This window comes from Mastigoproctus giganteus, chromosome 3, assembly GCF_048544385.1.
Source record: "Mastigoproctus giganteus isolate SK-2022 chromosome 3, ASM4854438v1, whole genome shotgun sequence".
NCBI classification, from domain to species: domain Eukaryota; kingdom Metazoa; phylum Arthropoda; class Arachnida; order Uropygi; family Thelyphonidae; genus Mastigoproctus; species Mastigoproctus giganteus.
In genome coordinates this window covers 158,831,094-158,854,030 of record NC_143577.1, presented here as the reverse complement: position 1 = coordinate 158,854,030, position 22,937 = coordinate 158,831,094, and the positions used below count along the sequence as shown (strand labels likewise).

The 22,937-nt window shown below is 35.7% G+C and overlaps 1 protein-coding gene across 1 annotated transcript in view; it reads left to right on the top strand.

Moving 5' to 3' along the window:
- The window catches only part of LOC150088354 (mitochondrial 2-oxodicarboxylate carrier), an 84,863-nt gene that overhangs the window by 5,710 nt on the left and 56,216 nt on the right, over positions 1-22,937 (top strand). Inside the window, exons 2-5 of the mRNA XM_090370132.1 lie at positions 848-980; positions 2,819-2,885; positions 7,411-7,473; positions 13,612-13,719. Coding sequence (XP_090226258.1) covers positions 848-980; positions 2,819-2,885; positions 7,411-7,473; positions 13,612-13,719 — 371 coding nt within the window. The remainder of the gene's footprint in view (positions 1-847; positions 981-2,818; positions 2,886-7,410; positions 7,474-13,611; positions 13,720-22,937) is intronic.

Sequence of the window (22,937 nt, the reverse complement as noted above, 5' to 3'; positions counted from 1 at the left end):
TGAATGCAGTTTGTCTCTTGTGTCATATTGCCCATCTAATATAAACCTTTGAGACTAAAGTTTCAGTGTCCATCGTGAAAACAATGATTATCATCGACAATCAGCCAGCTTAAAATCAAATTTCTTTCAGCAGGTAAGGGATTAATACAACCAGCACTATCAAATTCTGATACGTTTTTACTGTATTCAGGGACGGGCCGTTCCGAGGGTGCAAGGGGCACCAACGTTCAAGGGATGCCTGAAAACTTGAAAATAAAAATCTACGATTATGTCCAGACCGGATTCATTTGGAGTGAATTACTTTTTCCACAACAGGTTAATTATTGATCATATCCAGTGATTTTTTTTTTTTTTTTTTTTTTTGGGATAGTTTATTATTTCTATTACTAAGCTAAATACAATATGTCATTTACAAAATAATTTTTGTTTAATGTTAACTGTAAATGGAAAAAACCCAACTTATTTATGAAAGATAAAATGAGAGTTGTGTAGAATAAATTGATATGGTATGATTGTTACTAATTTTATGTAAATGAAAATAGAAATGATATACAGAAATGTATAGGTTAGTATACATGGTAAATTGCCATGTATACTAACCAATATTGCCATGTATATTTGCCTGTATACATGGCAATTTGCAAAAATCCCTATGCAATGGACAAAAATGTAAAATACTGGATTCGGCATACAAAATTTGTCAAAATCATTATGAATTTAAAAATAACAAAACCATTGCAGACCAATGTTATTAGATTTAATTTGTGAAATTATAACCTGAACTATATTAACTTATTATAGCTCATTAGTTAAATTTAAATATTAATAGTGAAATTTATATTTCTAGGTTTTGTTGAGATATGTTTAATGCATCCTTTGGATGTTATTAAGACAAGATTTCAGATTCAACGTGGACTTGGCGATCAGAATCATTATACCTCAATAGTTGACTGCTTTCGGAAAATGTTTCGGACAGAGGGGCAAGTGTTCATTATATTTATTCACCATTTGTATTATATAGTATGCACAATTAATAAGCTGTAGTAACGAAATGGTTTTGATTGTAAATATATACTCTGCAAAGAACTTGAGTGGTAAGATTTTTAATTATGTGCCAGCTATGGGGCTAAGGATGCCTTTGCAATTTCTTTTCATTGTCTTATTTCAATTGTCAGTGTGTTCTGGGGGCCATTAATGTTGGTCTACCTGGCTTGGGATGGATGATCACATTACCTTCTTCTTCCATTGTGTGTGTGTGTGTGTGTGTGTGCACTCTTTCTGCCATATGGAGAATGGATGTGCTCACTATGTAACAAACTACTATCACACCTTTTTTGAAGGTCCTTATCGCATTCTGTTCCATCTATCTGTAATTAAGTGTGCATGCCTTTTATATCCTATTTAGGATATAAAAGCCATAAAAATATATAGGATATAAAAAGCAGTATCGGTTAAATAACTGATACTGTTATCTAATGGTTATGTGACCTCTAAAATTAACCATCACTTCCCAGGGGCGATGTGTCCCAATACATGTTGGAGGATAGTCTGTATTATACCATATGCATCTGAATGGATTTTTAATTCAGACTTAACCTGAATGATATTATTTTCTTTTCCCTGATTCTCTTGTTTAATTCATATTGTTCCTGCATCATGAGTCAGAAAGTCTCTTTTACTCTTACACACCACACTTCAATTTCCAGCTCATTTATCAGTTGAAGATGGCATTCAGAAGCTATTTCACATTTGGGCTCTGTTTTCACTTTCTTGCCTGTTATCATTTTAATTTTTATAAATCAACGTAGAAGTTTGCACTCTCTAAAAAGAGAATGTTTTATGTTATTTAATTTTATTTTGATTTTATATAATTTAACATATGGGTCTCAGAGGTGATATGTCATTAAAAAGCTTAAGCTCTGTTTTTGTTAGAAAATAATGTTACACTACATTATGTTTTTCTGTTGTGACTGTCTGGGGACACTATTTCCCCTCAGCAACAAAGCTTGGGCATATGCTCTTTAGGAATAATTGTGTTCATTTGCTAGCCAACTAAATAACTATCATTTGTAATTGAATAGCATCATCCAGCAGATGAATCCAAAACTTGAAGTAACAAAAAAAAAAAATGCAATTGTATGCAGCATTATTTTCTGAAACAGTTTCAATACCTGTCTTGAAACAGTACCCCACTTGTTTATTAAATTTCTGCGTTGAACCAATGCAGCCTACTAATAGGGATTTATTACACACGTAATAAAAGTTACTTTTCCAGTTGGAAGAGTTTTTCTTCCAAAAACTACTTGGCTGCTCATTTGGAATAGATTTATTTATTCACTGCACCGCTCAATACGAGATTATCAAATTGAAGCTACATAATGTCTCTTGATTGAACCAAATAGTTCCAAAACAGTCACAGCAATGTCTTTGAAAGTTTAATGAATAAAAGACTGATATTAGGTGATTTTATTTGATTAAAAATGGTATTAGTTACTGTAGATTGACTTGTGGATAAATCTAGTTGTTTCTAAAGGGCATAAGCCCAAGCTCTATCAACAAGGGACAATAGTGTCCCAAGACAGTTCATGACAGAAAAACATAACACACTGTAGCATTATTTTTGGAATCTATTTCAATACCTGTGTTGAAATAGTATCCTGCTTCTTTATTAAATTGCTGCTTTATTTGATTTTTATTCTGTTTTTATAATTAAATCTAATAGAATATAAATATGCCATAATTGACAGTAAAAATTTATAATCCTAAATACAGCTTTAGTGCATAAATTTTTCAGTAATAAATAACATTGGTTTTTTAGCCCACTTTCATTTTACAAGGGAATATTTCCTCCCATTCTTGCTGAAACACCTAAGAGAGCTGTAAAGGTAAGATACACCTTTTACCTTTCCTTAATTTTTCTTAGAAAATATTTTATTTATTTATTAATATTCCTATCACAGAGTGTATGAATTCACAGCAGTGGCATATTCAGGTGTCATCGTAAGGGGTGGGTACATGGCAACTAGGTCCAGGTATCATTGTAAGGGGGAGGCATGGTGACCAGGGTTTTGAGTTTTTTTTGAATGCTCCTGCCTTCTTTTTCTTTAATTTCAAATTTTTGGTTAAGGGGGGCATATGCCCCTTCTGCTCACCCCTGATCCACAGTATCCCATGATACTTAGGCATAGTAGTGTACAGCCATTCAGTTAACAGTGGGTTCATTGCAATAGCACTGCGTTCCTATGTACCACCAGTAAGCAAAATAAAATTTGCCACCCTAAATGTTGAATACTGATAAGTGTTAACCAATCAGAAAACAATAACAAAAAAAATTTCAGCCCCCCTCTTTAACTGCCACCCATAAGGGGCGCTTACCTCACCTACTCCCCTTGTGGTGGGTCTGGTTCATTGTATAACACTGTGGCAAAACTACTACACCACCAGATCTGCCACTTGGGGAGGAAATGGTTAGTTTTAATTGGTTGTTAAAGAGATAGGGGGCTTATTTCAAAAGCTCACAAGGAGAAATTGTGGTTTTGCAACTGATTATAACAGTAGGAGAGTATAAATAACACATTATAACAGATTTGCTAACTGAGCCCAACTCCTCATCTCATATAGCTAACCGTTAACCCCAGGGGCTCACATCTGGTGAGTATGAGCTTGGCATACCCAGGGTCCTGAGCTGGATATCATCATTTTTCTCTATCTTGGTGATTCCCTTCTACTTTTGACTCTCTCTTTCTCAGGGTAATTAGGGGAATTCTTTTTTTTTTTGGCTGGTGCAGCATAAGCCTTGGGCTTCCTTGCACCATGTAGCTAATAATAATAATAATAAATATCTATATGAAGAAATGCATTTTTTTGCTCTTCGTATGAAAGTTAAGTAATTAAAAAATAGGCAATAGTTTGGTCAATAAAGATAGTCTTAATGTATTGGAATAAATCTCTCATAATGTGAAGCTGTCAAAATTAATTGCCTGGTTATTGTACTATTAGAATTAGTAGTGGCAAGAAAGCAAGTTTATACAGCATTAGCCAAAAAAAAAAAAAAAAATTCCCATTTCACCTATCCATCCCATCCAATAGTTTGTCTAGTTCTGCCTGGAATTTATTCATGCAGTGTTTAATTAATTTATTCATACAGCTTCCATCCATTTTCACAATGGATGGAAGCTAGTTCTCGCAATCAACCACCTGTTGGCTGACGACCAACTTCCATATATCTATTCTGCAACTATCCTTCTTAAATTTGAATTTATGCTCCATCATGTGCATAGTCTGAGCAAGAGGAAGACTCCCATCAGCATTGAGTTTGCTCAAGCCATTCAAAGCCTTAAACACCTCAGTCAAATCCCCACACAAGTGGCTAGTCTCTGGATGCTACAATTTTCAAAACCGAAACCTTTTTTTGGTAAGAGCACTGCTTTATTCATCTCACCAATCTCATTGCCCTTCTCTGTACCAGTTCCAGCAGCTCTACATCCTACCTAAAATGAGGCCTCCATACCTGTGTGCAGTATTCAAGATGTGGCCTTATTATCCCATGATTGCTATTACTCCTTAGTTGCTAGCAAAATTCCTGTGTATATCATTGACAAAACCCCATGAGCTGTCCTGGCAGCTTGTCTGTACTGCTCAGAGAACTTCATATCTGATTGCACAATTACCCCCAAGTCCTTTTCATTTTCCACTACCCTGAGTGTAGTACCACGCAGTGTCAGTACATTACTCTGAGATTACTGCTATCCATATTGCAGTACTTTGCATTTGTTAAACTTCAATTACCATTTTTTTCTCAGCCCATCTGCCTAATTTTTCTAGATTTGTTGCAGCAGCATGCATTCATTACTGTCATTGTAAGTTTGTCATTGGGAGTTATCATTGAACAATGTCATCATTGTTCCGTGATGACTCCCAGCAGCTCCTGAAATCTCTAGAAACTTGCTCTCTAGGCTGCTGCTCTTTACAATAGAAGCAGTGCAAGAATCACTTTCACCTCTGCCTGTGTCTTCTATTAATCTTTTAGTCTGTGAATCCCCTCAAGCTAGTAGTTTTCTGATGACCCACCTAACACTGCCTCAATAGCATCAGCAAATATTCCTGCACCCTTTTTATTGAAGTATATCCCATCCCTGTAGAAGCAGTCTTTTCTGTTAGCAGGCACAGACCATGCTGAAAAAAAATTCTACACCGCAAGCCTTTCACAATCTCTCCAGGGCTGAATTGATTGACAAGGCTTTCATCATATATTCCTTCCTGTCGTGTCTGGGCAGAATTGCAGACACTTTCAAATTTAACCCTAACTCGCAACTTTTTTCCAGCATTGACCTGTACTTGTTAAGTAAATCTGCTGATATCTTACTCTTAAGGTCATTAGAGCCAACATGTACAACAATATCACCTTTTGTGCCCCTAAAAGATGATATCTACTCTACAATGTCATCCACTTTTGCCCCTGGCCTGACATGAAATGACACAGAAGTAATCTCCCTGTGAATTAAAGAACAGCATAAGCATAATCTTTTTGGTAATCTCAGAAGTCTTAAACTTTTTTGGCTGTGGTGATGACTGATGTTTCCATTATATGCTGTATCATATGCTCTCTGGTTCAAAGTGCCCGCCCCGTGTCTTGACCACTGTCATTGATCAATCTGAGAAGTTGTTTATTACATTAAGTGCTACAGGCACAATCCCATTTGCAAATGTTTCTGTTCATTGTTGGGACATTAGAGAACCCACTTTTTGCAAACTTTCTTGTACTGAAATCTGTCATGGAGAATAGTGTAAGCAGACTCGTGCCTGATATCCAGTTCCCTGGTCATATCATCAACTGCTATATATTAGTTTCTCTTGATGACTTTATCTGCAAAAACAAAGTAATAAATGTTATCTTTGTTATCAGTCCACACAGCTATCACAGAAGAAAATGTTATTTTGTCTGTAAAGACAAAGGATAACATTTTCTTCTGTGACAGCTATGGATTGGTCTCTGGTCAGTGTCATCCTCTAGAATTTTTCTTTCCTACACAGTAACAATTTGCCAGTTTATACACTCATGGACATGACATACATTTGTTAACATATACCTTTTCCATATACTGGTAAATTTCTGTTGGAGTGACACTCTTCACTGTAAGAAGCTGAATAACACAGCTTTGTGCTAGCAATGCAGTATTATATATTAATTGCACCGAATGTAATGTCCATCTTAAATGCTATATTGAATGTGCTGTTGCACATCACTACCTATCTATACATACAGTATCTATTACTCAGTAGAAGTACTAGGGCGCCTCCGTAGCCAGGTGGGAAGGAGCAGCAGTGCGTAGCACACGCTTCTTGATTAGACCGGGGTTCGAGCCCGTCACCACCAAATACGGAGGATGCGGAAAGGTCAGGGAATGACCACCGCATATCCCGGAGCAATATGGCCTTAGTTGCTAATGCTCCTAAAAAAAAAAAAAAAAAAAAAAAAAAACCAAAAAAGAAGTACTAGTACCACTTCCTAAATTTATCGGCATGGTGTCATGTGATTTAAATTTAGACAAATGAAATCTCCGTTTCATCTGATTTGTCCTTTACTATTATACCTTTCTTGTAATTTCAGATTTAATGTTCTTATAAATTTTTTTGTGTTGTATTGGGCTATAAATATATATCTAATTTATGATATGTTTTAATTAATTTTATGTATTGTTTGGATCAGGGCTGGACTTCCCATTAGGCACCATAGGCACAGTGCCTAAGGCCTACGAAGGAAGGGGGAAAAAAAAACAATACTTCACTCTTTACACTGTGCCTAATGAAAAACGAGCTGAGAAAATGTGCACAATCAACTCTAGGAGCTTCAATTCAATATGCATACACTATCTAGTGACTGTTCTTGAAACTAGAAAATCGAAGCAATGGTTGCTCTGTCAATTGAGATGATTTATCCTTTATTATAGTTGAAACTTGAGTCATGTTAATTGACACGATTCGTAGCCAAAGTGTTAAAATAGAAGAAAAATTTTACTCTCCTCTTTTAGCACGTTTTGGTGCCTATTTTGGAATAAAAGTGCCTAGGGCCTATGAACACCAAAATCCAGCCCTGGTTTGGATTAATTTTATGATTTTTATATACTCTCACCTATTGTAATTGTGGCCATTCCTTGTAATATATGATTAGAAATGCATTCCCCCAAGTCATGTTGGGGGAATGCATTTCCTGCTGTCAAAAATAAAATTGGATTTAATGAAGCATTTGATCTTCTTGTCAAATTAAAAATACTTTACTGGGATCAGAACAGAAATGAATTGCATTTAATATTTTATTAGTACTGAATGTTTTCTTTAGAAAGTTATCAGTTTTAATTTGTTCCAGTGCTGCCGATGAATATATTGTGCCACCTTTATTATTTCTTACAGTTTTTCACATTTGAACAATATAAATCCTTATTTATGTTTGGATCACCAAAACCAACTGCTGTGGTAAGTTACTTTTAATATTAATATTTTTCTTACCCATTAGAAGTTTTAAAATGATAATCAACTAAATTTTTAAAAAGTTTTGATCTGTAACTGATGATATTAATTTATTGTTGTTTTTAATAAATATATAAATCAATAAATCTGCAGCTATTGTCAAGCCATTGCAGGATGTAGGTCTTCTCCACAAGTCATATTGGGGGAATGGACCATACTCTGTAACGCTGGTCCCGTGTTTAGCAGTCAGGGGTCTTGAATCCCAGTTTACTCAAAAAGTGTGTGCTATTACATTCTCGCTCTTGGTCTTGAGAGAGTATAACAGTACCATTTCTGAAAACAGTTCTGTAGGCCCCTGTCCATAATTATCTTTGATTGCTGTACCTTGATGCAATACTACAGTATACAATCTTTCGGTGTACTTTTTTTTTTACAATAAAGAAAGAAATAAATATTCATCATGAGCTGTAACTTCTTTACTAAATTGAACCACCATTCCTTTAGGATAGTTTTTAATCCTTTAGAAAAGAAGATATTAGCAGAGGAAAGGTCTGGTAAATATGGTGATTTCAGAAGAACAAGATATTCATCGGAAGTGATTGATATGAGAAAAGTAATCCTTGTGTGTGTCATTATGGTGCAGTGCAACCAGTTATTACTTGCTTTCTACAGGTGTAGGAATTTATTGCAAGTGATAAAGCACATCTCTATATAAGGTACATGGCAAAAGAATATCAGACAGATTATTGATTGTTTGTGTATGGTTTACTGAATACAGGCAATGGTATCCTTGTTATGAACTGTTGTTGGTTTACCAGAGTAAGGATCATCTTTCAATGACGCTCTTTCCTTGAGGCACTCAAACCATGGGTACACTTGCCTCATATCTCTCTGAACTCTTCCCTAGCTGCACACAAAATGTAATGTTTACTTATTGCTCAAAATTTAACATATCCTTACACGAGGAAGGAACAAAACTGAATCTAATCAAACAATCAGATCTCAACCTTAACTAATTGCTCTTTAAACCACTCTTAGATTAGCAGTGTTGTGGCTTCTGATAGCCAAGGGAATCATCCTGAGTTTCAGGAAGCCCTCATAATTAACCTTAATGGTTGGCTGCATTCCCTCACTACTTCCTTTGATTGAGTCTAAAATCTAGTATATTTAAGCTTTTTTTACTCTACCAGTAACACAAAACTCTGGGATGACTTAGGGGAGGGTTAGAGGAGTTACCATACAATTTATTTTCCTTGGAAATAAGTCTTTGTTGCTTTCTAAATTGGGAGGGAAAAGAGTGGAAGAGGTATTATTCAAAGACCATATTATACAGCCATATTTTTTGATTTCACATTTTAAATCATGTGCTGTATAACTTAATTAATATTTTGGTATTAAACTCGACAAACTGTTTTGGTTTTTAGGCATGCCAATAACTTAGGCCATATTGGACCATTGTGTATTATGTCTGTACGAGTGTGTGTTTGTGGTTGACTTGATGTTGTCCAGGCTGAAAGATCCAGAATAACTCATTGGGAAAACCCTGCTTCTTCTGTCCAAGATCATACTACACTGCTTGACAAATTAACAGAATGCATAGAAAATGTGGTGAAACTTGTGCAGCTTGTGATGAAGCAGGACAAAATTTGGTATGGTGGTGTATCATAGAATAACGGTGAAATGAGGAAACAGTGAGACACTTTGGACAGGTAAGGGACATTTATAGGGGTTGTATAGGAATTACAAAAAGGTCACATTACAGAAACCGATACAAGATGCTTGAAAATATGGTCACACGACATCAGTACAGCATATGATCCCTTCCAATGGCTAAACAGGCCTGGCAGCAGTGAACCATGCTCGATATAAGGGTGTCTATAAGATTCTATGGCAACAAATCCCATTTGTCCACCAACTCAGGCTTTAGCTCACTAAGTGACCAAGGAATTGGCTGTCAGCGTGCAATGCAACACCCAAGAGTGCTCGACACATTTATTTGGATTTAAGTCTGGTGATCATCCTGGCCACAGCAGTCTTTAGATATCTTCAGTTTCAAGATCTTCCTCCACAACTTAAACTCTATGTGCAGTGACACTGTGGTGCATGAAAATAAAATCTGGGCCAACTGCACCCCCCAAAAAGTCACACATACAGTTCGAGGATCTGTTCTTGGTTCCTGCGCACAGTTACGGTACCCCATTAAAAACATGGAGGGGTGCGTCTGTGGATCATTATTCCGCCCCACATGACAACACCGTATCCATTGTAGGTGTCCCTTTCTGTGATGCTGGAGAGATGGTGTCGTATTTCTCATTATCTCCACGTGAAATATCTAGAATCTGTTGTAGGCTAAAACAGGACTCATCACAGAACAGAACAGTGTCCCATTTGTCAGGGCTCCAAGTCACATGTTCATGACACCAGTTTCAACGAGTTCTGTGGTGGTTTGGGGTTAATGGGATACAAACCAATGGCTTCCTTGCATAGGAAGCCAGTTTTGATTCCCCTTGAATCGAGTCTTCTTAACACAGTCTGGTTGGAAACGTTTTCACCTGTGGCCATAGTGACCTCAAGAGACAGTTGATGACAGGATATCATAGGGTTCTTTCTTGTTTTTAGTGCTAGATAGCAGTCTGTTCTAGTTGACATAGCCCTCAAGTGACCTTGGCTTGCTCTTTTTTTGTAATGGTTCCTGTCTCCTGAAACTGGTTACATAGTGCCGAGACGATACTGTGTGACACATTAAGCCAACATGCCACCTCCACCTGCAACTGTCTGGCTTCAAGTTGTCCAACAGCTAGCTATCACAAAGAATATCATCTAAACAATGATGACTTGCCATCCTGAGTACTGATGATGAGTACTGAGCAAGCCAAAAATGGGAATGAAGTGATGTGGTCGCAACCCATGTTTTTATAGGCATGAATAATTTTCATATGTGGCTCTGTGAGGTGGTAGATCAATTTCTATTGGATCCTCGGAATTTTCATGCCGGGATGCCTATTATATCAAATATTTATCTTTGGAGACACTGTTCACAATAAAATATTAATGAAAAACATTTTGTTCTATTAATTTTGTTGAGCAGTGTATTTGCACATTAAGAGATTATGTCAAAAACAATGAATAATTTTGAAAACTGAGCATACTGAATTCTGTAGAAGAACTGTACAATGTGATTTCTTCTTTGCAAGGGCTGTTTGTTTTTTTCATTGGAAAAAAAAAAAGAAAAGAACGAAAGGAAAATCTAAAAGCCTTTACTTTTACTTTTATTCCTGTATAGAGAGTATCTTTTTTGGGCTGTTGGTTAAACTATCCTGTATGGTATCTGCACTTTTGTAATTTTATAGTTTTATTTTTTTAAATGGAATGTTGCCAAAGCAAGCTTGTAGGTAATCACTTCATCTAGTAACTTTGTTGACCTGAATTTCTCTTTTACAAATTTTGGCTAATAGACCAAGGGTTAAAAGAATAAATAAAAATAAAATAATGCAGTTAATGAATTACATATGGAAATTGATTAAAAGTAGGCATCTTGCTGATGCATTCTTCTTTTACCTGTACTTAGATTTTTATATTTACTTTGACAATTAATGCTCAGTTAGAGCATGTCTAAAAATCAGCAATTGGAAGGTTAAATTTGTACTATCAAATTACTCAGAATATAATTCACCCAAATCTGTAAATTAATATGCAGCATACAGCAGATTTTGAAACCACTCATTCATTGGAACACATCTGTATTATGCTATCCTCATAGCACTTCATTTTTAGGTTAGGCAGATGGGAACTACTGTTTTCTTGAGCATTGAAATCACTTAATTCTGGTACTTTTTCTAGTATTCATATCAAAGAAATTTTATCCTTTACATACAACCTTAGGTAGTTCTAGCTTCATGGTCATAATTTTATGTATACTTTCTCCCAAGATTTTAGTTATCATCTCACTGGAACATTCATCCATGCCCTGTGGGAAAACATCTTGCCCTTAACTTCAGTTTCAGTGTTTGGAGATTTTAATCTCCCTTTTTATTGATATTATGCCTCACCTGACAATTATGTAGACTTCAGAATAATGACATAGCTAGTGTGTGTGTGTGTTGGGTAATTAATATCAATTTTTTACTCCATGGTAGGAACAAATTTATTAGAGAATTACGTTTTTGGTATCATTGTAGCATGTGATCAGGGAACCTCTCCATTTCTTGATTACATACTACAGTGACAAGAAAAGATACACAAAGAATAGTTCACTGAAGTAACATCAAGCAGGTCTACAGATTGTCCAGTCAACTTTAAACATTAATTTCCCCTTTTCCTGGGCATGTTCACCTCATGTCACAGTTTATTGCTAAACGGTTGTCCACATGCCTCCAATTACCTTCCCATTGTTTCTGTTACTATGTAATTCTGAAATTTCCTAGTATTTATTGCTTCTTTAATTTTCCTTTTTTGGTAAAGTCTTGTTTATTGCTACTAATCTTAAAATTCATTTTGCTAAATATTTTTTTGCATAAATATGCATGCTCAGCAATTGGTATTTTGTTTTTCCTGTATATATTTCTGTCTCCCTGATGTATATTTTTCTGAAATTACACGTTTTTGTAGATTACACTTGTATGGTGAATTATTGCCTACAAGTGTAAAAAGATCAAAATAGTTGATCTTTCGGGTCTACTTCTAAAAATTATATCTGTGAAAAATTATGAAGAAGTAGGATGACTTTCTTATCCTCTCTTGTGTTTTTGTGGACAGCAAGGTTTAAACTGTCCTAGTAAATGTACTGGTCATAATGCTCACAACAAAATGAATTTCATGTTACAGTAGCTTGCATAAGTTGAATTTTGTTGCATAAGTTGGGATTTGTTAGGTACTTGACCAGAAAAGAACATCAGTCATAAGTTCAAAGATTCTATACTACAGTATACAATCTTTCAGTGTACTTTTTTTTTACAATAAAGAAAGAAATAAATAAAAGAAAGAAAGACTAATCTTTCTAGAGGTGTGGTAAAGTGACAAATCCTGAAAAAAAATTACATGGTTATAGTGATGCAGAACCATAATCTTTTTTGATGGTAGAGATGCAGAGAACAATCCCAGGTGGAATTTTCTCAGGTACTCTGTACACTTATACACATGCAAACAAAAGTATTTTTATTTTCTTATGTGGCCTTTTCTTTACAATCAGACTTTGTCTGGTGGAACCAGTTTTTATCATGGTGCCAGATGAAGTATGTACTATAGATTATGGTTTTACATTTTTTCATTACTGTTTTATGAAATTATATTGGTCTTTCACATCATGAATTCTCTTATAAATTTTGTGTAGTGTGTTAAAACTTTTATGCAACTGTGAAAGTGGATGCCATGCAAAAACAACAAAAAAATTGCTGTAATTAAAAGATTATAATAAGATCTTTATAACAAATATAACCTTATAGTAGGTTTCAGTTTTTCAGATTGTGATGCTTTCCAAACAGACAGCTTTCATAAAAAGTGATAAATAGATATATACAAGTATTTGCAAAAAGGGCTTTTAATTCAGAAGTCTAATACAAAGTAAGACCAGCTTTGGCCTGCACAACCCTCAACCCTCCTTAGCATATATTTTACCTGCTTCCGGTAGGTGTTGGATGGATTTGCCTCCATTCCTTCAGTAAAGTAGCTGCCAGAACCAGGTTTGAAAGAAGGCCATCTTGACCCAAGCCTAATGTGATGGTCCTGTTCATCTCACAGGTGTTTGGTGGGGTTGAGATCTGACTCTGTTCTGGCCAGTTCAAATTTTTTCTGTCATTGTTTACAAAACAGTTCAGTATGACACTCACTGTATAACAGCACAAGTGTCCTGCTATTACTGACAGGACTCATTTTCTTATTCCTGTCACAGTATAGGTAGCATGCAATTGTCCAAAACATCCAAGTAGGACATGGACTTAGTTTGAGGAACTGTCACCAACTGACCAAGTTTGAACTGAGCAAACTGAAATAGCCATACCATTGGACCAAACTTCATGGATACACTCTGATTGGAAGCACTTTACAGCTTTCTTCTAATAGAGAACCACGTATGAGAGAAATTATGTGTAAAGAAAATTTTATTGTTTTTTTTTTTTTTTTTTTTTAGAAAGTTTATTTTTATTTCAGACTTTTACTCTTGCTGGTTTATGTGCTGGTTTAACAGAAGCATTAGTTATAAATCCCTTTGAAGTAGTTAAAGTGAAACTTCAAGCTGATCGTGAAGTTTTTACCAAGGTAAGCAAAGAGTATAGTATTATTAAAATTATATGGAATTGTGTGCTTAGAATGAAAATTTTTAATTTTTATTAAACGTTAATTATTTATTTAGCTGGTAGTATATTTCTACATTTCTCTTTGTCTTTCTCTTTCTCTCTTCTGTCCACCTCTTCAAATTTGGAATGTTAAGAAGTGATAATTTATCAGTTGAGATGCATAAGCTAAATGTATTTTGGGGTTTGCATTTAGAAATATAGTGACCTGCTTAAAAGTTTTAGCTAACTTCTCTTTGATCAGATCATTCAGACTTGTATGAGACTCGTATAAGTCTGAAAGTTTTGTACTCGTAATGGCTAATGGCTTCCATTGCATATAATTTATATTAGAATTGTAGCGTTATCAGTGTCTGGTTTATGAAAAAAAAAGTTCATGTGGTGACAGTTCTGTCTGTAGTCACAAATTATTATTATTATTATTAGCCATATAGTGCAAGGAAGCCTGAGGCTTTTTCTGCACCAGCCAAAAAAAAAAAAAAAAAAAAAAAAATTCTGAGTTACCCTGAGAGAGAGAGAGAGAGAGAGAGAGAGAGAGAGAGAGAGAGAGAGAGAGAGAGAGCTAGTCAGAAGCAGAAGGGGAATCACCAAGAAAGAGAAGAATGATGATATTCAGCTTGGGACCCAGGGTGTGCCAAGCCCATACTCACCAGATGTGAGCTCCTATTTTTATGACCCTGGGTGTTAGATTCATCAGAATAACCATAACTAATAGAGATGCAACCTATCTGCACAGGTTGATCATTTAATTCAGAATGGACCTACCTTAATTTTGGTTTTGATCATTGAGATTCACCAGTGCTCTCTCTCTTTTTCCAAGTCTATTTTGAAGTGTATGCATTTGTGCCATTAATGAATCCACTGATAGAAGTGCTGCCAGAAGCCATTTCTTGAATCTTTGAGAGAGAGTGGTTGTTATTGCTGTGGCTGCAGATTTTTGATCTTTAATATGCCTGTGCTACTTGAAATTTGCAGTTTCCTTCAAACACTCATCTCTGTGAATCTTTGACATTTCTCTCTCATTTCACAACAGTGGACAACAAAATGTTGCTCAGTCTTTAGATCTTCTATTATACAGCTCACAAAATAGTTCACACTAATAGTGTATATCTTAAGGTCCCTTTGCCATAACCAATCATGTCAGAACTAGCAACTGTATCAGCATATTCTTAGACATGCACTCTCCATTCTGTGAAATGGTCAGCCTGTATACTTGGCTGTGCAGCACTCCTGGCAGTTAATCAGATATAGTACATTATTGAGGTATTAAGTATTTATACAAAACTTGACTAGGATTTTTAAAAAATATTTTTGAATCAGTTGAAAAAAAGAGCCTGCATTAGCATTAGTAGAAGCATATGATGTAAGAAAGCAAGCTTATATAGCATCAGCCAAAAAAAACCTTCCCATTTCACCCATTCATTCACTCCAAATGTTTGTCTAGTTCTGCCTTGAACTTATTTAAGTTGTTGACCTCCACTACAATAGATAGAAGTTTGTTCCAACTATCAACAACCTGCTGGCTAAAAGAAAATTTCCAGACATCTATTCTACAATTGTCTTTCCTCAATTTGAATTTCATCCCCTCAGGTGAGTAATCTGTGCAAGTGGAAGAATCCCATCAGCATTGAGCTTGCTCAAACCATTTAAGGCCTTATACATCTCAATTAGATCACCTCTCAGGTGCCTAGTCTCCAGAAGCTGCAATTTGCAGAACTTAGTCTATTTTGGTAACAGCAACCCTTTGTTCCACTCACAAATCTTGCCCTTCTCTGCACTCGTTTCAATAGCTCTACATCTTTCCTAAAATGAGGCTTCCAGACCTGTATACAGTACTCAAGGTGTGACCTGACTATTGCCTTATACAAGAGAACAATCACCTCCTTATCCCTGCTAGCAAAATTCCTGTATATCCTTGACAAGACATAATGAGCTACTCTTGCATCCTGTCTGCACTGCTCAGAAAACTTTATATCTGGCTGCACAATTACCCCCAGGTCCTTTTCATTCTCCACTACCCTAAGTGTAGTACCACCAATTTGATACATTACAGGAAAAATAAGGTAACTAGGTTTATGAATTTTTATTATGTCAAATAAGTGTAGCATTACCATATTTCTGATACTTGTATGCTTATGATGTAGCATCATAGGACTGATTTTATTTTGTGTCTTTGGTTCTCAGAAGAACACATCTAATTTATTCTTTCTCGTGGAAATATTCAAAGAATCATTTAATTGAAATATTAGAATATTATGTTATTTTCATTTAATTTTCTGATTGTAAACTTTTACAACTAAAATTTATCTAATAAAACAATCTTGTCTCCTTTGTTAAATTTCCATATAACTAATGACTTACATTTGCTAAGATTTTCATTACTAATTTTTTTGCCAGTTGTCCACATTTGGCTTACACCTTAAATTGTTGAAAACAGCATTTAATTCATGCAATATGCATTGCTTTTCAGGATGATGATCTAACAATAAGACAGCTGAATTATATATATAACATTAAGGAACAAAAATTTTACCACTATAAGACCATCTTCTGATTTCAGTATGCTCTCATTGTGATGTAGAAGTGCATTGTCTAATAGCCTTACTGCTTTCTGTGGGCAGTCCTTCATCTTTCAAATAAAGACTGAGCTTCTGAAACAAATTCTTTCTGGAACCAATTTTTAAAGAAACTTCTGTATCCATCCTTGCTACTTTCTAGTTATAATAATGCACGGTATGCCTTTTGGTTTCAGTGCCCTTAAATGATATTGTTTTTGCTTTACTAATCACCACAAGTTTCATTTTATGGTTTCTAGATCCACTCTCACAACGTGTGCTTATCAGATGTTCTTTAGATGATTTTGTTGTGGCACAGATTTTTCTTTTGCAAATGCAAGTGTTCTTATAGGCAAGTGCCTTTCTAATATACAAAGGGTACTAGGAAAGTTTTGCAATACAGCTTTGTTTATTTAATTTTTTCAAAGTAATTTCCTCTACATTCAATACACCTCTCCGTCCTCCGAAACCAATCTTTAAACCAGTTCTGCCAAGTTTCACTAGGGAGTAAAGCACACTCGTTGTCCCAAGCCCGTAGAAGGTCCTCATCACTGGAAAACCGCCTCCCTTTTAGCTTCATTTTCACATGCGGGAACAGTGCAAAGTCACAGGGAGCAAGGTCTGGACTGTAGGGAGGGTGCTCGAGAAGTTTCAGTCCTGTCGTGGTCAAATATTCGGTGCAGGCTTTGGCGCGGTGAGCTGGAGCATTATTGTGATGGAGGTACCAGGTGTTCATTCTTGACTTTGGCCGCAGGTTCTTCATAGATCCAATGACTTTAGGCAGGCATTGTTCAGTATACCACTTAGCTGTGACTGTCTTCTGCGTGTCCAAAACGACACGTTCCACAATTCCACTCGATTTGAAAAATACAGCTATCATTTTCTTCTTTACAGATCGGGATTTTCTGACAATTACGGGTGTGTCGTCATCATCAAAGACCCAAACTTTGTTTTGAGCCTTGGTCGGCAGATCGTAATAGTACAGCCAAGTCTCGTCACGATGTTGTTCACATACCGAGATTGTCCCTTATCAAACTTTTTTAACATCTCCCGGCACCAAGTCACACGTCGTGTCATCTGCTCTTCAGTCAGTTGATGCGGCACCCAGAGAGAACAAAGTTTCTTCACGTGCAAATGATCTTGCAGAATCGAACGAATTGCTGGTGCATTTAGGCCCAAAGTATCCTCTATCTGTTGGTAGGTCACTCGCCTGTTTTCGTCAAGCATTTTCCTCACAGCAGTAATGTTTTCCTCCGTAACTGACGTTCGTTTTGGAATTCTCTATACCACCTGAATATCGTTGTACGATGTGGACAATCATCATCTAGTGCAAGAGTCATTTCTTCTAAGCACTGGTCTATGGTTAAACCACGCACGAAATTATACCGCAAAACTGTCCTTATCTCATTTCGTGACCACGATGCCATCGCAAGCACTTTACACTCTCACTACTAATGAATAACTGAGCCCATCGACTTGGCGCGGCGGCTACTATGCACGTATGAACATGTCTCAACATGCAGCAACAAGCAGCTTCCTGTGATTCATTGTTGCGTCATATTGCAAAACTTTCCTAGTACCCTTTGTAAGATTCCCTTCTTCATTATAGATTTGATTGAGCTGAAAATTTTCTCTCCACATATTTGAGATACTCTACAAAATGAATCAGCTGCTGCAACAGAAGCACAAAGTTGCTCCCTGCGAGCAACAAGTTCACAGGGAGAAGCTTAGCATATTGCCTAAATTTGATCAGCCACCCAGGTGAGGCAGTGAACTTCTGATTTCAGTGCTTCATGAATAACTTGGCTTCATATGTATTTCTGCTCATTTTTGGTTGAACCACTGAAGGTGGAATCATAATGATTTTCTTATTCATTTTGAAGGAGCAACACCATTTTCATAGTCTTTTGTGAGTTTCCTCCAACTTATAGTACTTTGTTTCAACTTATGCTTTTCTCAGAACATAACTTGCTATTAATTCAAGAGCCACCTGTATTTATATGAGTGTAATTTTATGATCCCATATTAGGTAAATTAGAGAGGGAAAAAAAAATCATTCATGGACAATCCACAAACCGGATATTCTGTACCTGGATAACTGAGAATAAGTTGTATGTAATAAAAATCATTTTATACTGTTTTTGTGTCTGTATTATACTGGTGTTGCTGGAAAGAGATGATGAAAGGTAAGATTAAACTTAAATAACAAGCTTTGTCAATCTTACTTTTTTTAAGAAAAAAAAAAAACCATAATAAAGAAAGATACTACCAATATCTATTGAAGGCTGCAGTATGTCTGCAATGAAGAGTCTTATTCACATAGTATATATAAGCAGGGCTTTTTTCCTGCCAGAACAGTGTTCTGGAAGTTAAAAAGAAGTACAAATAAAAAATCATATATTTAAAACAAAAAAAAATTTATTTTTAAAATAAAAATAGTTTATTATTACTAATGCCATTGGCATGTTGTATGTTGTCAGAGAGGTAAGCTAGATGAACAGCTTGAAAAGCAATCACAATAACAAATATGATGATAATATGCTTTTCCTGTGAAAATCTTTATAAAAATGTTTTGAATAATAAATAAATAATGTTTATTTATTTATTATATCTATTAAATTAGTTTTGTCAGCTAAGGTAAAGAAAGCCAACAGCGAGAACCACAGGTAACTTTGGTAAACTTACCAGGCAAACTTGTTTCCCGCTACTGCAGTTTCTCCCTACATTCTTGGTAAACAGATGGTGCATGTTGTCAGTAGTGGCAGCAGAAGTCGATAACAATGTATTGATTAGTTTTTTTCATTATAAAAACAGATTATTGGAGTTCATGAGTGGGCTGAAATTTACTTATGGGTACACCCTCCAGACTGCCTTAGTCTTAGGATGTTTATCCCCCCCCCCTTACTGCTGCTTTAATCCAATAGGAAAATGACTTCTGCTGCCATTACCGATAACATGCACTGTCTGTAAAAGTCGTTTTCTTATTTTAAAACAGTGGGAAGGGAGGATAAACACCCTAAGACAAAGGCAGTCTGGAGAGTGCCTTTGACCTGTAATTTGCGGCTGAAATTTACCTGTACGTAAATTTCAGCCGCAAAGAAATTACACTCATGAACTCCAATGATCTGTTTTTAATAATGAGAAAAAGCTAATTAATACATCATTATTGACTTCTACTGCCACTACTGATAACATGCACCATCTGTTTACCGAGAATGCAGGTAGCAACTGTAGTATCAGGAAATGAGTTTGCCCGGTAAGTTTAACGAAGTTTCCCAGGGTTCTCGTGTTAGCTTTTTTTACCTTCACAATTTTGTACAATTTGCTGTACTTTTGTAATTTGACATATCAAATTAGTGCTTATGATACCACTATTTAAAAGCAACACTGTGGAATGAGAACATGTATTGTGTAAATGTGATTTTATTTTAATTATTATTTATTGAAGTATCAAATAAAGGAAAAGATGACTAGTAAACACACTAAAACAAAGAAACAGGAGAGTGTAGGGTGAGCAGCCAAGTAACAAGTGGCCAAAATGATGAAATAATTTTTTTTCTTGATCTCAGAAAAAAAACAAAAAACATATATAACTAACTGTTTAAGACTTTGTAAAAACCCACAGATTCAAAAATTTGGCACATTATGCACCATGATTTCCTAAAAATTTTTCCAGGGAGGACCTGTGGACCTCCCTTTTCCTGGAGGAACTTAGTATTCTGGAAGCATATATTTTACAAAAAAGTCCTGCTTGTAAGTAATATCACTCAACAGGCTGCCCTATGATTGAATGGTAGCCCAAGCTAAATGCAGGCGTGATGCCCTAATTTAGCCTTCTTCAACTTGGGAATTTCTCTTATAAGCAGAAAAGTTAGCTGCTGCCATTTTAATTTTTGTAGTGTTCAAAAATTTTTCATCACACCTAGTTTAATTTTTAATGGAGTGCCAAAAAAGCACTAGAAGAATGCCAGTAATATATATGGAACAACAATTTTTTTGTCCAAGAATAAAATTTTGTTATAGTGGCCATTCTTTAACTGTGTTGTGACTCTTTTCCTTGATTGTCCCATTTACAAAGAAAGCAATATTTGTATATCCTAATATATACCAAGATGTGCTAATCATTTTCAGGTCACCACTGATGTATCAACAGTGTTTTGCAGTCATTGTGTTTCAGCATTTGTATTAGTAGTGTAATATATGATGCAAGCAAGCATGCTTATAAAGCCAAAAAACAAACTTCACTTTCTTGTATCACCTATCCATTTTTCTAGTTCTTTCTTGAATTTATTCAAACTGCCCACTCTTACAATGGTAGATGGAAGTTTATTCCAACCTTCTGGCTGAGGGCAAACAGCTTTACCGTCACGTATCTCTCTCTCTCTCTCCTGCAACCGTCCTTTCTCAATTATGTCCCTTCAGAAATGCCATTAACATTGAGTTTGCTCAATCCATTCAAAGCTTTAAATGCCTCAGTCAGATCATCTCACAGATACTTCAGATGCTGGAATTTGCACGACTTAATCTTTTCTTGGTAAGAGCACCCTTTTGTTGCCTTTACCAATCTTGTTGCCCTTCTCTGTACCCATTCCAGCAGATCTACATTCTTCCTAAACTGAGGCCTCCTGACTGTATGCAGTACTCAAGATGCAGCCTATCCTTCCCCTTGTACATGCAAAGAGATAATTACCTCTTAACCATGCTAGCAAAGTTCCTGTATATCACTGACCAAATTCACAAGCTATCTCCTCACAGCCTGCCTGCACTGCTCAGAGAACCTCATATCTGACTGCATAATATAATAACCTCCAAGTATTTTTCATTTTATACTACCCTGAGTGAAGCACAACACAGTTGGTACGTTAAGCTGGGATTACTGCTACCCATATGCAGTATCTTGGTTAATTCTAAACTTCAACTGCCATTTCTCAGCCCATCTACCTAATTTTACTATATCTTGTTGCAGTAGCATACCTTGATTACTGTCATTAACTACCCTGCCAACCTTTGTGTCATCGGCACACATAGACATTAAGCATGATATACCTGCATCAATATCATTAATAAATATAGAATACAACAATGGGTTCAACCATGAACCCTTGGGGACTCTGCTAATAACATTAGTCCATGTACAGCAGTGTCCTTTAATAACCACTCTCTGTCTTGTCCCACTCAACCATCCCTTTATCCATGGTAGTAACTTTCCCTTAATGCCACACTGCTCCAATTCATACAGCAGTCTTTTATATGCAACAGTATCAAGAGCTTTCCTGAAATCCAAGTGATGTATATAATATCAAAATTATTTTTTTGCATCCAGTTTCTCTGTTACTGCATCATAGCATCCAATCAGTTTGGTCAGACAAGATTGTCCCTTAATAGATCCATGCTCTGACTGCAGTATAATCGCATTCCTGTCTAGGTGGCTCTGCATTACTTCTTTAACCAATGACTCTATTATTTTTCCTGTGACAGAAGTTAAGCTCGCAAGTCTGTAATTTACAACATCCATTGTACAGGTATTAACCTTTCCTTTATCATTTTTAAGGATGAAACAAAACAGATATGCTCAAAAATGATCAAAAATATTCTTTAACCAAACATTTAATGCTGAACACTGAAAAACTGAGTAATTTTTTCTTTTATATGCAGGTCTGAGTACATCACACTGTTAGTGTGGCCACATTGCCATAAATGTATTTCTACAAATTAAAAAAAAAAAAATTTCTTTTATGTATTAAAGATATTACAATTTTATTTTTTAGATATTTTCTTATTCTGTCAGTACTGTGTTATGTTTGTACTGTCTGGTGAAATATACTAAAAAAATAGTTCAGATCAGAATGCTTTAACTAATAGTGTTAATCAAAATGTTGTCAACATCTTTGACAGTTTTTGTCAAATTACTACATACATTTCTGTGACAAAAAGCTATCAAATGAAAGTGTAACTATCAAAGTTTGTTTGCTGAACAGAAATGGTACAGACATTGCAGATATCTGCACCAGATAGTGCTGCATTCAAAATGGCATCACCTGTGGAGAAACCATTTTGTGTTTTCTGTTATCATGAAACAAAATTAAGTGTTTCAGTGCAGTAATCATTCCAAACTAAATTTCACAGAAATCCACCAACTTGAGACTCCATCATTAACTCATATAGGCAGTTCATGGAATGTAGAAGCATCTGCAAGGACAAAACCATAGATTGTCCAAGAACAGAAGACGTGACTCTAAAATGTAGTGCCACAGGCATATCTCAGCAGTATATCCCTGCAAATCAACTAACAAGTAATAGTATAGTAATGGAGGCATGTGATGCAAGAAAGCAATCATACGAGCTTATGTAGCATCAGCCAAAAAAAAATAATAATAAAAAACAATTTCACACATCCATTCCCTCTAAAAGTTTGTCCAGTTCCTCTTTGAATTTATACAAACTATCAACTTCCACAACGAAAGATGGAAGTTTGTTCCAGCAATTAAATTCCCACACATCTGTTCTACAACTGTCTTTCCTCAATTTGAATTTATGCTCCCTCAGGTTCGTAATCTGAGCAAGCAGAAAATCCCATCAGAATTCGGCATACTCAACTCATCCAAGGCCTTATACACCTCAATCAGAT